The sequence below is a fragment of the Erythrolamprus reginae genome, chromosome 7 (genome assembly GCF_031021105.1).
Source record: "Erythrolamprus reginae isolate rEryReg1 chromosome 7, rEryReg1.hap1, whole genome shotgun sequence".
NCBI classification, from domain to species: Eukaryota; Metazoa; Chordata; class Lepidosauria; order Squamata; family Dipsadidae; genus Erythrolamprus; species Erythrolamprus reginae.
The window spans coordinates 80,661,302-80,677,769 of NC_091956.1; the positions used below are offsets into that span (position 1 = coordinate 80,661,302).

The 16,468-nt window shown below is 39.4% G+C and overlaps 1 protein-coding gene across 13 annotated transcripts in view; it reads right to left on the reverse strand.

The window, feature by feature from the left end:
• The window catches only part of RAP1GDS1 (Rap1 GTPase-GDP dissociation stimulator 1), a 125,049-nt gene that overhangs the window by 16,728 nt on the left and 91,853 nt on the right, over positions 1-16,468 (reverse strand). For all 13 annotated transcript variants that reach the window (XM_070757985.1, XM_070757983.1, XM_070757986.1 and 10 more), the window contains 4 exons: positions 4,636-4,764; positions 2,950-3,075; positions 2,026-2,169; positions 1,173-1,304 (listed from right to left, as the gene is read on the reverse strand). In XM_070757985.1, coding sequence (XP_070614086.1) covers positions 1,173-1,304; positions 2,026-2,169; positions 2,950-3,075; positions 4,636-4,764 — 531 coding nt within the window. The remainder of the gene's footprint in view (positions 1-1,172; positions 1,305-2,025; positions 2,170-2,949; positions 3,076-4,635; positions 4,765-16,468) is intronic.

Below are 16,468 nucleotides of genomic sequence, written 5' to 3' on the forward strand. Positions count from 1 at the left end.
TTCAGAAAGCTTTATGTCACTTTCTTTTCGCCCATAAGCCCTTCCATTTTGCTAGTGAGGGCCAACTTGTAGAAAAGAACAATTATTAAATCCACCTGAAAAATCAAAGCAATATTATGAACTCATTTCACATTTATTGACTGCACTTGAATTGCACGCCATTCACAGGCTAAATGCGGCACTGAGTGGAAATAGATTGTTCCCCATCTAAAACATTAAAGGAGTTTTAATAAAACATGTCCTGAAAGCAACATTTCAGCTGGCATTCTGCCTGCTCCTTTATTTCACAGTACCATTTCACCATTCAATTTATATTTCCCAAATATGCCCATGTAACACCAACACTCCGCAGTCTGCATTGGTTGCCGATCAGTTTCCGGTCACAATTCAAAGTGTTGGTTATGACCTATAAAGCCCTTCATGGCACCGGACCAGATTATCTCAGGGATCGACTTCTACTGCACGAATCCCAGCGGCCAGTTAGGTCCCACAGAGTTGGCCTTCTCCGGGTCCCGTCGACTAAACAATGTCGTTTGGTGGGGCCCAGGGGAAGAGACTTCTCTGTGGCAGCCCCGGCCCTCTGGAACCAACTCCCCCCGGAGATTAGAATTGCCCCCACCCTCCTCGGCTTTCGTAAGCTCCTTAAAACCTACCTCTGCCATCAGGCATGGGGGAAATGAGATATTCTTTCCCCCTAGGCCTTTACAATTTATGCATGGTATGTTTGTATGTATGTTTGGTTTTATAATAAGGTTTTTTTAGTTGTTTTAGTATTGGATAGTTACATGCTGTTTTTATTACTGTTGTTAGCCGCCCCGAGTCTACGGAGAGGGTCGGCATACAAATCCAATAGATAGATAGATAGATAGATAGATAGATAGATAGATAGATAGATAGATAGATAGATAGATAGATAGATAGATAGATAGATAGATAGATAGAAAGATAGATAGATAAGATAGATAGATAAGATAGATAGATAGATAGATAGATAGATAGATAGATAGATAGATAGACAGATAGATAAATTTAGAAGACTTCACATTTCATCATGTGCTGCATAAGTTCTAAGGTAGGAAAACCTTTACCTGGTATACTTTTAAATGAAGCCAGATACGCAAATACACAGAGCAACACAACTGCTCTTTAATTTTAAGCACTAGCATTCTCACCATTTCTGGCAAAATTTGCAACTGCCAAGGCTCCTGCGAGTTGAAGTTGATGGCTATTAGAAGGGATCCACAAAAGCACTCTTTGGAACACACTGCCTTTTCCTCCTTCGAATAATTTTTGCATTGATTCATCTGGAAGCAAAAGCACACGCAGTCAGAAAGAAAGGGGGAGAAAAACCCCCTAACGATGCTACTTCATATCTGCATTATTTGCGGTTCATTTCTTAAGTTCTCATCTATAAACCAGACATTGCTTTTGGGATCTTGCATCTGCTCTACTGCACAGTTATATCAGAGCCAAGACAAGTTACTTCCACTTCTTTTTCCAAGCTAGCAACATAAGAGTTGCAACACTCTTAACAAACCTAGATATGTTTTCTTGTCTTTCGGATAGATTTCTTCAAACGCATGCACATTTTAATCTTTTAAACGCACCGTATTTCTATTTTTCATTACGTTTGGTAGAAGTCCCAGTATTTTTTTTTAAATAGAAAATATACCGGGGTATAAAATGCACCTTTTTACCTGCAAAAAGAGGGTGAAAACATGGGTGCGTCTTATACACCAAATGTAGCCCCACCCGCCCAGCCACCTCTGCCCTTTGGCCTCTGCCTTTTAGCAATTTACCTCCTTGCAGCAAACAGCACAGAGCCTGTTAAGCCTAGAAACTGAATATCCACTTCCCGACCCTCCGCTGGTTTGAGGCAGCAGGCAAGCCAGTGCTAAAATGAAAGTGAAACTAAAACTGCAAGGAGGCAAGCTTTTTTGGCTTCTCTGCTCTCACATGATCCCCCCCCCCACAAGGCAATTTAATAACTGACCTATAAGCTAGAGTGACTCACATCAAACTTACCTCCCAAAAGTAGAAGGACCATGAGATCAGAAGCAGTTTTAAGCTCAGTAATGTCATCTTCTTTATCACTATCTATAGTTTTTTGGACAATTTCAAGTAAACACTCTACAAGGCCCGCTTCAACCAACTGCAGTTTAATGATATCTAAATGGTGAACGACAAAACCACAACATCCTCATGAAACAACATGTTTCACTACAGTTTCAAAGTGTTGGTTACGACCTATAAAGCCCTTCATGGCACCAGACCAGATTATCTCCGGGACCGCTTTCTGCCTCATGAATCCCAGCGACCGGTTAGGTCCCACAGAGTGGGCTTTCTCCGGGTCCCGCCAACTAAACAATGCCGCTTGGCGGGACCCAGGGGAAGAGCCTTCTCTGTGGCGGCCCCGGCCCTCTGGAACCAACTCCCCCCAGAGATTAGAATAGCCCCCACCCTCCTTGCCTTTCGTAAGCTCCTTAAAACCCACCTCTGCCGTCAGGCATGGGGGAACTGAGATACTCTTTTCCCCCTAGGCTTCTACAATTTATGCATGGTATGTTTGTTTGTATGATTGGTTTTATAATAAGGGTTTTTAGCTGTTTTTAGTATTGGATTGTCACATGCTGTTTTTACCACTGTTGTTAGCCGCCCCAAGTTCATGGAGAGGGGCGGCATACAAATCCAATAAATAGATAAATAAATAAATAAATTTAAGTTTAATAGTTCTTTCAGTCTCATATGTGTAACTATACCAAAAATCATTCCCACTAAATGCCAAATGTTTTACCCATCCTTTTTACATTCATATGCAGCTAAATAAACAGTGGCTATTCCAGTTTTCATAATGAAATGCCTCACCCGCCAACTTTACAAGCAAGATATAAAATTTAAGCAAATAACAATAAGTCACTGAGAAATAAAACTGGTACTCAAAAGTCTCACCATTTTCAGCCAAGGGAGCCAAAACTTCAAATATCATCTCCTTTTTATCATGTTCCATTTGCTTTTTAAACAGCTTCACAAGTTCTTCTGCAATATTTGTGTAGGCAAACTGTTCTTTACTTGATTCTGTGCAATTAAAAAGCAAGAAGAAGGGAAAAAAATCAAATGGCAGAATAATTTTTTTTTCTGGTTTCTTAAGGAGGTCACACAATGCAGTGATTAATGGAGCTAACTGACTATACCGTCAAGAATAATACACTCCCCTTCTTAAAACTGTCACTAAGTGAAAAGAAAAATGACTAGGAAATTTAAGACCTAGTGATTTGAATTATTAACACTTGTTTGAAACTGCACCCAGTGAAAGGTGATTAAACCCACACACGTAGCAAATTAGCCTTTCGCTGCCTTCAGACTAATAAGAAAAACTACCCAGTGGCTGTATTAGATCACCAAATCCTATATTAAAAGTGAGGCTTAGTATTTCCATGGCTATAAACTGGTGAAATTTGACCTGGATTTCTTACTCCCAAACCAGCATCTTAAATGCAGTGGTACCTCTACCTACAAACACCTCTACTTACGAACTCTTCTAGATAAGAACCTGGTGTTCAAGATTTTTTTTGCCTCTTCTCAAGAACCATTTTCCACTTACAAACCTGAGCCTCCGAAACTGTAACCGGAAAAGGCAGAGAGAAGCCTCCGTGGGGCCTCTCTAGGAATCTCCTGGGAGGAAACAGGGCCTCCACCCTCCCTGTGGTTTCCCCAATCGCACGCATTATTTGCTTTTACATTGATTCCTATGGGAAAAATGGCTTCTTCTTACAAACTTTTCTACTTAAGAACCTGGTCACAGAATGAATTAAGTTCGTAAGTAGAGGTACCACTGTACTTTACTATACTGGCTACCATTACGCTATGCAGCTGGCTATGCAGCCAGCTCTATCTGGTTTGGACGAACCAGTAGTGGCGACCAGTGAAGGGCTGCACTTACCTTGTATGCTAGGTTGCCTCTGGCCGTATGGCAAGTGTGGGCGGGTGGGTGGTGGGTGCGGGCACGCGGGCGCAAAAGCAAAACAATGGTAAAAATCGCCAAAATCTCAAGGTCGCATGCACAGGAAGCAAATCTTGTGCCAGGCGCATGCACCCAGCTGCCAGTCATTTCCATTACCCGAACAGCAACGCCCCCCGATCCGGGCAGCTACCCATCTCTGGTGGCGACTATGGTTGGCCCTGCCCATTCACAATGTCTTCCCATTTAGCCATGCTTTCAAAGGCTCTGCAGATGCAGAGCGAATCGGTAGCGAAGGTAAGTGAATACCGCCACTATCCTCCTTGATTGAATTTTTCTATCAAACATTGGTCTATTGATTGAAGAAGGTTGATGACTATCTCATTCTCCGCTTGCATGCAATGCCCTTCTAAGTACCTTATATCGTTGTGCAAACTTGTACATTCCCAACTGCACAAATCTGCATCTCAATTTTTCCCTGAGGTCCTTGTTCTCTTACCCAGGGTACAATAATTTTATGGAATGGTGAACAGAACAGCAATGTCAGTAGCAAGAAGCAGTAACATTTGTAAAATGGGATTGCTAGAGTAAAACACAAATGACAACAGCAGCGCTATTTTTTCCACCGAAACACCCCCCTTAAAATACTTTAAAATGTTGCAATTGCAAAAACTTACCAAGTTCTGCTAGATTTCCAAACGCAATAAGGCACATTTCAGTCAAAGCCGAATTTTGGCAATGGATGCCCAACAACTTCACTAAGGTAGGGATCACTCCCATGTTGATGAGCTGAGATTGCAAAGTATCTAAAGATAAGACAAACGAAAAAAGACAAACACTCTTAAGTTAGAGTTTCACTTTGCAGTTATCACCTCCAATAACTGGCTCCTTAATTACTGTCCAGTACCAGCAACATGGCATTGAGGCAAAAGCAATTGTACAATACAATTATTTATTTGCCTTGTTCTTCAGATGTCTGCTTAGCATTCAGAGCTATCACGAAAGAAATAATAATAATTTAATAATTATTTAGATTTGTATGCCGCCCCTCTCCGCAGACTCGGGGCGGCTCACAAAAGAGTTCTATGCATGAGAGAAACTATATCTCAGCATTTTTATGTAATAACTTTAATTTTATATATTTAATTTCATAGTGAAAAATGTTTCCAAGTCCTTGAAAAAATAGTTTACGGCTTTTTAAAAAAAAATTACAAAAGTGCAACTATTGTGGTCGTTTGGAAAATACTATTCATTTTAGAGCCCCAGCAACAGATTTATTAACAAGTATTTATTATTTATTATTAATAACAAATAATACATATTTATTAATAAGTATATATTTTTTGCAGCCAACAATCCATCAGTTTTTGCAGACTCAGGTTTCTAAGTATTGTATACCAACATTGGGTTGCATCCAGTGGTGGGTTGCTCCCGGTTCGGACCAGTTCTTAGATCCGGTAGCGCTGACAGCAGGAGACTCTGGCCACCCACCCACAGAAGCATCGTATGTGCGTGTGAACCGGTGGTAAAATATTTTACAACTCCCCACTGGTTGGATCCAGATCAATAATGGCAAACCTTTTTTTCTTGGGTGCCAAAAGAGCACGTGCCCACACCCATAATTCAATGCTTGGGGAGGGCAAAAACAGCTTCCCCTGTCCTCGCCCCGGAGGCTGGAAATGGCCTGTTTCCCAACTTCTGGTGGGCCCAGTAAGCTCATATTTTGCCCTCCCCAGGCTCCAAAGGCTTCCCAGAAGCCAAGGGAGGGGAAAAACACCATCTCCATCCCTCCAGAAGCTCTCTGGAAGGCAAAACGGCCTCCCAGGGCCTCTTTGTGAAGAAAAAAAATCAACTGGCTGGCACACATAGGCACCGTGCTGTCCCCAGAGACAGAGATAGTTGGACTGTATTTAGGCATGTCTCTTTAAGATATTGCATTAGGGGAAATGTTTTACATGTGACCACATTTGTGTATTCCTATTGGCTCTGATTCGGGATGAGGTGTAATTGGAGAGAACATTCCAGAGGGTCTTTGTCTTCACTCACTAACTCAGCCAGCTACACCTAGAGCCTGGGTCAATTCAACCTCTTTTTACCTGCACAATGGGAAAGATTATACTACAGAAGAATCGCATCATAACTGTGAGTTATTGTGAGAATTCCTGTAATAAAATGATTTGTGATATCAATTTGTGCTGAGTTATCTGACTGGGAAAAGTTGAGATTGTACCAGAACAGGCTCGTTGGAGCTGAGCTAGGGCAATGGCGCCACCTGCCACCTGTGGCACCCTTGCCACAGGTTCGCTATCACTGATCTAGATTTAACTACTTTTTGAGCAGTGAAATAACACAAACCACTTGCTCCTGATTGCAATGAGATTATCATATAGACCAGGAGTCTCCAACCTTGGCAACTTTAAGACTTGTGGACTTCACAAAATAGCTGGCTGAGGACTTCTGGGAGTTGAAGTCCACAAGTCTTAATGTTGCCAAGGTCGGAGACTCCCGATATAGACAACTAAATCTAACCACAATTCCTCATTTATTTTTTAAGTTGCTATGAGTCCTGACCAAAAAACTGTTATTGGTGCAGGTAAAAAATTTAATCCTTTGCAATTTAGATAGGAGGAGTCTCTCTCCACATGTATGCTGAAATATAACAGAGTTGATCAGTTTAATATTTTACTACCTATTTTCCTGCCAGCCAAATCCCTGCATACAGTAAGTGGATGACCTTGTGAAAGATCACAGTATTTTTTGAGAGATGGACTTTGTCACACACAAAAACCCGAGCAAGGTATCAATTTCCATGTTTTGGTAAACTATATCGACATGAGAACTGCTGTTCAGCAGATTTCTATTTAGGAATCTCCAAATATCTTTTCAAACTATTGAAAATATATATATCTCAGTATTTCAAATATCTACATATCTCCCTTTAGCGCAATGGAATAAGAATCACATTAACCCTATTATTAAAAAAGACAAGTTATCCATCATCACATACTTTTTGAAGAAAGCAATTTCTAAGGTATGAGAGAGTCTGTTTAGTAAAAATTAATACCCATATGAGTATGTCAAAAGCAATCTTCCCTTACATATTTTTTTCTTAAAAAGAGTAGCTGGGATTAGAAAACTGTAATTTGAAAATAAGATTAGATTTCAACTTGGGATATGGTCAATGGTCATGGATAGTAAGAGAGACAGACAAGAGTAAATGTAGGATTTAACCCTCCAGCAAAGGCAAATATTTTTAAGGGCAAACAAGTAATTACTGCATAAATTGCAAAACCATTCAAGAAAAAAAGTTCACCAAACAATAGAAGATGCAAGAAAATACCATTGGGTTGAGGCTACTGTTTGAAAAATTTATAATATTTAGAAGAATACACAGATTTACTCCATAGTTTTGGTAGATATTATCAGATGAGATATACTACTATATTTAAAAAGTAAAAAAAAAAGATTATAGTCTAAGATGTCTGGGCAACACCAGTTTAGGATAATATAGCTTTTCTTATTATTTTCTTATCATAAAATATAAGCAGTTTTATGTTGGACAGCATTATTTTTCAATAAATAGAAATGTTGAAGTGGTTTCTTTTTCCTGAACCGGTTGAAATTATAGATATGTGCGGGACATTAAAAACCACCACCATTAACTACTTGTAATCTATACATCCCTAAACTAGTGAGTAGCCCAAGAATCTGGAAGAGACGTAAAATACAAGGTCTATATAACAAATTGGCTTGAACTTTTGATAAACGCAAAGAGTGATTGAAACTCAAGCAAGAACTACAGTATGTTGTTGACACCCAACTCTTTCCCCCCTTCTGTTCAATCACATTTGATTCTTGGAGATTACTTAGACCAGGGGTCTCCTACCTGGGCAACCTTTAAACTTATGGACTTCAACTCCCAGAATTCCTCAGCAAAGCTGGCTGAGGAATTCTGGGAGTTGAAGTCCACAAGTTTTAAAGTTGCCCAGGTTGGCCTAGACAACCCCCACCATATTTTTTTTTTGCTTTTCAGATATAGGTTCAACTGCCTCCTTCCATGGGCTGAGACAAAGTGACTGGCCCAAGTTCTCATACAAGTGGCTTTGTACCGAACGTGGGCCTAGAAATCATGGCTTCCTATGTATTTATTTATTTGGCCCAGTACATATTGGTAATATACGTACATAGATATAACATTGTTTATATACATAAGATGAATACTGATAAGAGTATTAGGACAGGGATGGTAGGCACGTAAGTTAAGTTTCTAGTCTTACTAAGTACACAAAACTGGTACTCAGACTGCATTTATATCAGTCTAATTCAGATAATAAATAATTCTTTATTATTAATTCTGGCTGACAGAAGCTTTCTTTAGGCAGAATCATACAATCCACAGTTACGTCAGTGGAACTTGCTTCTCAGAAGGCATATACAAGTTGTATAGTAAAAAAAAGTGTTTCCTTTAGAGCAGGCCTGGGCAAGGGGCGGGCCCGGAGGCCGCATGCAGCCTGCCCGCTTTCTGTGACCAGCCCACAGAGGCTGGTCCAACCAGGAAGGAGAAATGAGGGAGGGAGGGAGGAAGGAAGGAAGGAAGGAGAAATGGAGGGAACAAGGAAGGAAGAAAGGAAGGAGAAATGGAGGGAGGGAGGGAGGAAGGAAGGAAGGAAGGAAAAAGGAAGGAAGGAAACATAGAAGTCTGACGGCAGAAAAAGACCTCATGGTCCATCTAGTCTGCCCTTATACTGTTTTCTGTATTTTATCTTAGGATGGATATATGTTTATCCCAGGCATGTTTAAATTCAGTTACTGTGGATTTACCAACCACATCTGCTGGAAGTTTGTTCCAAGGATCTACTACTCTTTCAGTAAAATAATATTTTCTCATGTTGCTTTTGATCTTTCCCCCAACTAACTTCAGAAAGTGTTCTTGTGTTCACTTTCTTATTAAAAACACTTTATATTATAAGTAAGTAAGTAAGTAAGTAAGTAAGTAAGTAAGTAAGGAAGGAAGGAAGGAAGGAAGGAAGGAAGGAAGGAAGGAAGGAAGGAGAAATATATAATATAATATATAATTTTATATATATATATAATATAATATATAACATATAATTATAATTTATAATTATAATATAATTAACTCAGTTCTACCCAATAATATACAGTATTGGGTAGAACTGAGTTAATTATAAATGGCCCTCTAAAACCATCCCAATTTCTCATGCGGACCCCTGGCAAAATTAATTGCCCACCCCTGCTTTAAAGGCTCACCTTAAATTATCTATATTAAGAAAAATATTACTTTTACTACAATGATAGTTTTTGCCAACAGCAGGCAAAGACAAGCATGATTAAACTGTTTGGTTCAGTTCTAGAAAATCAAAATGAAAAGCTACTCACTGGGATTATTTATGAGTAGGCCTTTCACAGACGTTACCATTACAAAAGCTGACAAAGTGTAATTTTAGGCAAGGACACAATCTCCATAACATATATTTTAAAGATAACTGCATTTCTTCTGTACGTGTTTAGGTAAATCAAAATCCATTCTGCTTTAACTTGAAAGGCTTCGTGTACATTTGGGATCATAAATTATGGTTCTGTGATAAAGAACGAAATGGCAGGAAACATAATATAGAGCAAGCAGGATGAATAAGGAATTTATATTATAAACAGTTTTCATATTGCCAGGGAAGGCAATTTACAACTTGTAGAATTGGGGAGAGGGAAGGAAAGGGGTGATAAAATTTGTGTCCCAATGTTGTGCACAAACTTTACTTTTATGCAAACAATGCAAATACAAAAAAAAAAAAAGAGCACAGTTTATATTGTAATATCAGCATGCGTGTTTCATTTTTTTAGAATCCCCATGTAAGAACAGAGAACTGTGTTTTCAGGATTCAGGATTTTTGTGATGATCAAAGATCGAGATTTGTGTTGCCAAAATGTTATGTCATTCTACTGACAAATGAAGGTGCAATTTCATACTATATAAAAAGATGGGAAGACTTTAGAAATGCATAACACATCTAAAAAAGTCTCTCCATCCATCATTTCTCCATTCACATAGCTTCATTATTTGTAGTATTATTAAATCATGGTTGAACTTCTGTGGCCCTTAATAGGAAAAAAATGATTCATTCACCATCAAAGTGTTGTTAAAGACTCCATTGAGTTAAGCTGAGATCCAAGTTTTCTTAATACAGAAGCTGTTTTATATCGCTTTCTTTGCCGGATTTTTAAAAAACTCCCAAGTCTAATCAACAATACAAATATTTTTGTACTACTTTTTTATGCAACTACAGCTAGGTCCAAGTCTACTTATATTTTTTTTAAGATTAGCTGGGCATTGTAGCATAACTGCTTAAAAGAGAATCTACGTTCCAGTAGCCTGACTTCATTAGCTGAATTAACACTTCATTGTGATACAAAATAATGCTGTAATATAAAACATATTCTATAATGTGAGCAGTCAGACAAATATAGTATTACTTTAAAGTCAAGTTTCATTAAAAGTCAAACCAAGGCACCTTCTGGTTCTCCTTACACACATATGTGCTAGTCATTCTTGATTCTAGGGCAGTGGTTCCCAAGGGTTTTTTGGCCATACCCCACCTAAGTATCTCTGAAATCCTGAGGCCTCCCCCACTATGACATATATTATTATTGTTGTTGTTGTTGTTATTGTTGTTGTGGTTAGCTCTGGCCCTGCTCCTGCCCCAAGGACCCGATGGTGTCATATGTCACCGCCAAACTTTCGTCCGCCTTTAATAAATATTTTTTTAATAAACTTTAATAAATAAGCATTGTGAGTAATAATCTAAATGGTTGCTAAGGGAATGGGAAATTGCAATTTAGGGGTTTAAAGTGTTAAGGGAAGGCTTGTGATACTGTTCATAGCCAAAAATAGTGTATTTACTTCCGCATCTCTACTTTGCGGAAATTCGACTTTTGCGGGCGGTCTCGAACGCATCCCCCGCGAAAATCGAGAGAACACTGTAGATGGACGCATACCAACCCACTACATGGGCCAATCAACTTTCTCAAACTACCCTACATTTCGGTTTCTCAATACAACACCTGCTTTCAGCCGGACATCAGGACAAGGCAATATTCAAACAAAGAGTTTTAGATGTTAATGCACAAACTGATATTGAGGCACTTGCTAAGTGCAGGTCACTGAAATGGCTAGCCAAGAACAAAACAGGAACAAAACAGCCTTTCAACTAGAAAAATACCTGACAATGGATCTGACCCAATACCATAGAACAGCTCTCACTAGAGCAAGATTTGAGCAGTTAGATTCTATGGTTAAATACGGACGATTCCACCAAGTACCATATTTTGAGAGAACATGCATTTACGGTGCACCAGAAATAGAAGACATTGCACATGTGCTACTCAATTGTAAATTATACTCCTTGGTAAGACCTCAGTATTTACAGCCCCTACTTGACAAAATCCTACACTGCGACTGTAATAAACAATTATCTTACTTTCTTCAGGGTACAAATTTATATGCAGTTTCTAGAACCGTTAAGGTTATAGTCAGGGCTGTTCAGATGAGAATATGTTTTATAGAACATATTGGGGTGGCATGCAAAGGAGATGAATTCACTCAAGAATATTTTATATCAGTACCTTACATTTGTTTAATATAATCCTTTGCACGAGTTATATTCTCATGTTTTACTACTCAATTTTAGCATATTATACTGCATTTTAACTTATTTATCAAAATTCCCTTTATTTCATCCAATTTTATTGTATTTTAACCAGTCGCATTTTTATGACGACCAATGGTCCCTGTTTTTGCTTTGATATGGTTGATTGACTAATCAGATAAAGTTTATTGTATTGTATTGTATTATATTGTATTGTATTGATTAACCGCTGTTACTTTCCACCAAAGTTGGTCCTTATTTTTCTACCTGCATTTTTACCTGCTTTTGAACTGCTAGGTTGGCAGAAGCTGGGACAAGTAATGGAAGGTCACTCCATTACACGGCACTAGGGATTCGAACTATGAACTGCCAACCTTTCGATCGACACTCAGCGTCTTAGACACTGAGCCACCGTACCCTAGGCCCCTTCTGAATTACACTGGTTCCCTGTTCTTCATCTCTCACACAAAAGAAAATGTGAAATTCAATTTAAGACACTATTCTAAATGTAAGCAGTTCTCACATAAGAAACACAACACGGACTAAATGTAATGCAATTGTTAAGTGAAGCATAATAGACTGTGCTGGACATACAGTATGGGTCATTAAGTGCTAAGCATGTGGCTATGATTTGATAGATCCTGCTGGCTTCCATGCTGACCTTTGCTTGTTGGAAGCCAGCTCCGATGGTCATAGATACTGATCACATGACCAGGGACACTGCAATACATGCTGTATTCCAAGTGCCCACTTCATGATTACTTGGGGATGCTACAACTGAAACAAGTTCTGAGTATGAAGTTGTAAGCCATCATAATTTCAGATGGCTGCTGAATTAGTGGTATGTGAGGACTGCCTGCACCAACATTATCTTGTGCTACTACATCAGCAATTTAAGTATCAAGTAATAGCAATAGCACTTAGACTTATAAAAAGCTTTACAGTGCTTTTACAGCCAATCTAAGCAGTTTACAGAGTAAGCATATTGCCCCCAACAATCTGGGTCCTCATTTTACCGACCTCAGAAAGATGGAAGGCTGAGTCAACTTTGAGTCTAGTGAGATTTGAACTGCCAAATTGCAGCCAGCAGTAATAGCCTGCACTACTGCATTCTAACCACTGCGTCACTGTGGCTCTTAGAATAATATGAATAATATGAACAATATTACTAGTAATAGAATAATATGAACAAAGAATAACTAAATATACAAATTCCATACAAATGTTTTGAATCTCAATAATACTCATCAGATCATATTACATAATCGATTTCCACTTATAATGTAATTCTAGCTCTCATTAGAAATAGCTTTCAAACAGCGGTTAAAAAGTCAAAAGCCCTGGTAGATAAAATAATTATCAAAGTAGAATATTGATTATCTTTCCCTCTTTTTTTTTTGCTTATCTCAAAGAAAAGAGAAATGTAAAAAGGTAAAATATAAACCAATCAAGGCAACGCGTATTTTCTATATCCTGAGACAATGAGAGCCAAATCCAGCTCTTTAAGAGGTACAGTCAATAGTTCAAGTGTACTGCAAAATTCTTCTGCACCAGATATGCAATGAAGCATCTTTACAATGGGTCCTCCTGTATATGGGTCCATATACAGAGCTCAAAGATTTTTAAGGTCTGAAATGTTGATTGGCCTGAAATACAAACACAAACCTATTTTAAATTATGCTCAGGAAGCACTGGACTATCAGTGCAAGCCTTCTGGATCCCTGTATCTTGTACAGGTTGGTAGTCTAGTTTTTATTTTTTTAATTTTTTTTAATTTGTGTTTTTTTACAAATATGACATACAAGAAAAAAGAAAAAAAACATACATAAAGACATACACATATAACATTTGGGAAATGAAAGTTTCCCCACTTTTTGGATGTCTGATCAGAGACTTTTACTTCTTTTACATAATATTAATTTTTCAATTCTTTTATTTGATGTGTTGCTTTGCATAGATTTTTATTTATTTCTTTATTGTTCTTTTCTGTAGCCAATCATAAAATTTTGCCCATGTTTTATAGTCATCTGAGTCTTCTTTTCCCTCTAATCTTTTGGATAGCCTGTCCATCTCCGCACAGTCTAGTATCTTTTTAATGATTATATTTTCTTCCGGTAGTTTATCCATTGTACATATACTAACAGCTGCCAGAATATTATATGCCCAACATATAGTTTTTATATGTTTCCTACCAAATGCAAATCCCAGACACATTTCAAAGGACACCCTACGAATAGCTTCCTTCTGAGACGACCAGTTTAAAAGATTAGATATAACCATGTTGCCAAATTTGACCAGTTCAGGATGAATCGCAGCTGGCATGCCAGCCATAATTGTGCATACTCCAGGAACAGCTGGGGGTGATTAGTCAGAGCTAATAGATTGTGGAACTGCTGAAGAAATGAGAGAAGGTCCCAAATTTGGAAGTCGCATTTTCAGACACAAATTTTCTAAGTGTGCCTTGTCACCTAAACATTAAGAAAACACACACAGTCAAATGTAGATTTTTCTAATTATGCTAATTGATAGAGTTGGAGACTTGGTGTCTACTAGAGCAGTGTTTCCCAACCTTGGCAACTTGAAGATATCTGGACTTCAACTCCCAGAAGTCCCCAGCCAGCATTCGCTGGCTGGGGAATTCTGGGAGTTGAAGTCCAGATATCTTCAAGTTGCCAAGGTTGGGAAACACTGGACTAGAGAACTTTCTTTGAAGTGTTTCTCGTGGCTGGAATTAGTAGCTCATTCAGCATTGTATTGTGAGGACTGCTACTTCTTTGGGAATTTATATTATAATCACTTCATTCAGAAAAGCTCTCATGGATAACTAAATTAAACGAATATGACGATCATCCTCTGGTTTGGGATAAGATGGAAAGCAAATTCATTTGGGCCATTGGATCAACCTATCAGAAATAATGACTCCCTCTTATTCAAGGAAATTGAAATTGTTTCAGCACACAAGCAAACAAACAAACAAAACATTTAAATTGAAACAAATGTTACAGGTAAGAAAGGTGAATGAGAAGAGTTAACACAGAGGGAGAGGTGGAAGATGATACCTACAAGAAAGGGTATAGATGTTTGATTTAAGTTTCTTAAGGAGGAAACAATATATTATTATAAATATTCACAATTGTGTGTCTCCATATAAGCATGTTCCCAATACAGTGGTACCTCATGATACGAACCTCTCGTCTTACGAACAAACCGAGATACGAACCCGGGGTTCAGAAATTTTTTGCCTCTTCTTACAAACTTTTTCCTTTTTACGAACCCGCCGCCGCCACCACCGAGAAGCCCCGCCCCCGGCTGTCGCTTTTTAAAACAGCCGGGGGGCTTCCCAGAGTCCTCCTGAACCCGAACGCCAAACCCGAACTTCCGGGTTCGGCGTTCGGGAGGCCGCCAAGAAGCCCCCCGGCTGTTTTAAAAGACAACAGCCAGGCGGCGGGGCTTCCCAGCGGCCTCCCGAACGCCGAACCCAGAAGTTCGGGTTTGGCATTCGGGTTCAGGAGGATGCTGAGAAGCCCCCCGGCTGTTTCAAAAGGTGACAGCCGGGCGGTGGGGCTTCTCAGCGGCCTCCCGAACCCGAATTTTTGCCGAACTTCCGGATTCGGCGTTCGGGAGGCCGCCGAGAAGCCCCGCCTCCCAGCTGTCACCTTTTAAAACAGCCGGGGGGCTTCTCGGCGGCCTCCCGAACGCCAAACCCGGAAGTTCGGGTTTGGCGTTCAGGTTCAGGAGGACGCTGGGAAGCCCCCCCCCGGCTGTTTTAAAAGGTGACAGCTGGGCGGTGGCGGTTTTTTGTGTTTTTTTTCTCGTTTCACGGATTAATTGATTTTACATTGTTTCCTATGGGAAACAATGTTTCGTCTTACGAACTTTTCGTCTTACGAACCTCCCCCTGGAACCAATTAGGTTCGTAAGATGAGGTATTACTGTACATAGACATCAATCAGAGGCTGACCTAGTTCTTAATGATTCCTGGCATCTATTAAACGGAGAAAGCGTATCTAAAATGTATATCTGTCCCTTATTTCTCGTCATGTACCAATTTCGGCACAAGAGCCTTTTGAAAACCATCTCCTTGCCCTCCTTATGCCTGGAGCAGGGGTTCTATCACGGGTAAAATGCTACTGGTTTGGGCTGGTTTGCCATAGTGGTAGTAAAAAATGCTACTGGTTCCAGTGAATAGGGAGTAAAAAAATGCTTTAAAAAGTAACAAAAATGTTCCAGCGATCAGCTGTGACCATCAGCTGTGCCGCACGATTGTCCGAACATTTTTTTGGCCAGGCTTGTCACATTATTCCACCAGCAAGCCACACCAACCAAGCCACTTCCACAGTAGGGAAAAAATAATAATTTCACCACTGGGTTCTATATATAAATCCTTGTGCATCAATAAACAAGGAAGGGAAGAATGAGCAGAACTTATGTTTGAACATGGCTCATCTAACACTTTGCAGCTTATGAAGTTTGGCATCTAAGTGCAACATAGACAGAGTAAAGGAAGGTAAAATTCTACTCACCTCCCTAAACCATGAAAGTTCTTTCTCAAGTTTTCTGCTGGTAGTAGCGTGTAGAAATATAATCACTGTTGGCCAAGCCACTGCACAAGCAAAGAGCTCACTTGGCGATGTACATTATCCTAGCAATTAGAAGCTGCTATTAAATCTTTCTCCCATCCACTCAAGCTATCGCTTCCATTAAGAAGAAGGGGAGTAACTACTCTTTTAAAAACAGCCCAGCACACAGAGAAGGACATGGAAGTCTGAACTGTAACAGGGGTGCATTGACTATTTTGATAGAAACATAGAAGTCTGACGGCAGAAAAAGACCTCATGGTCCATCT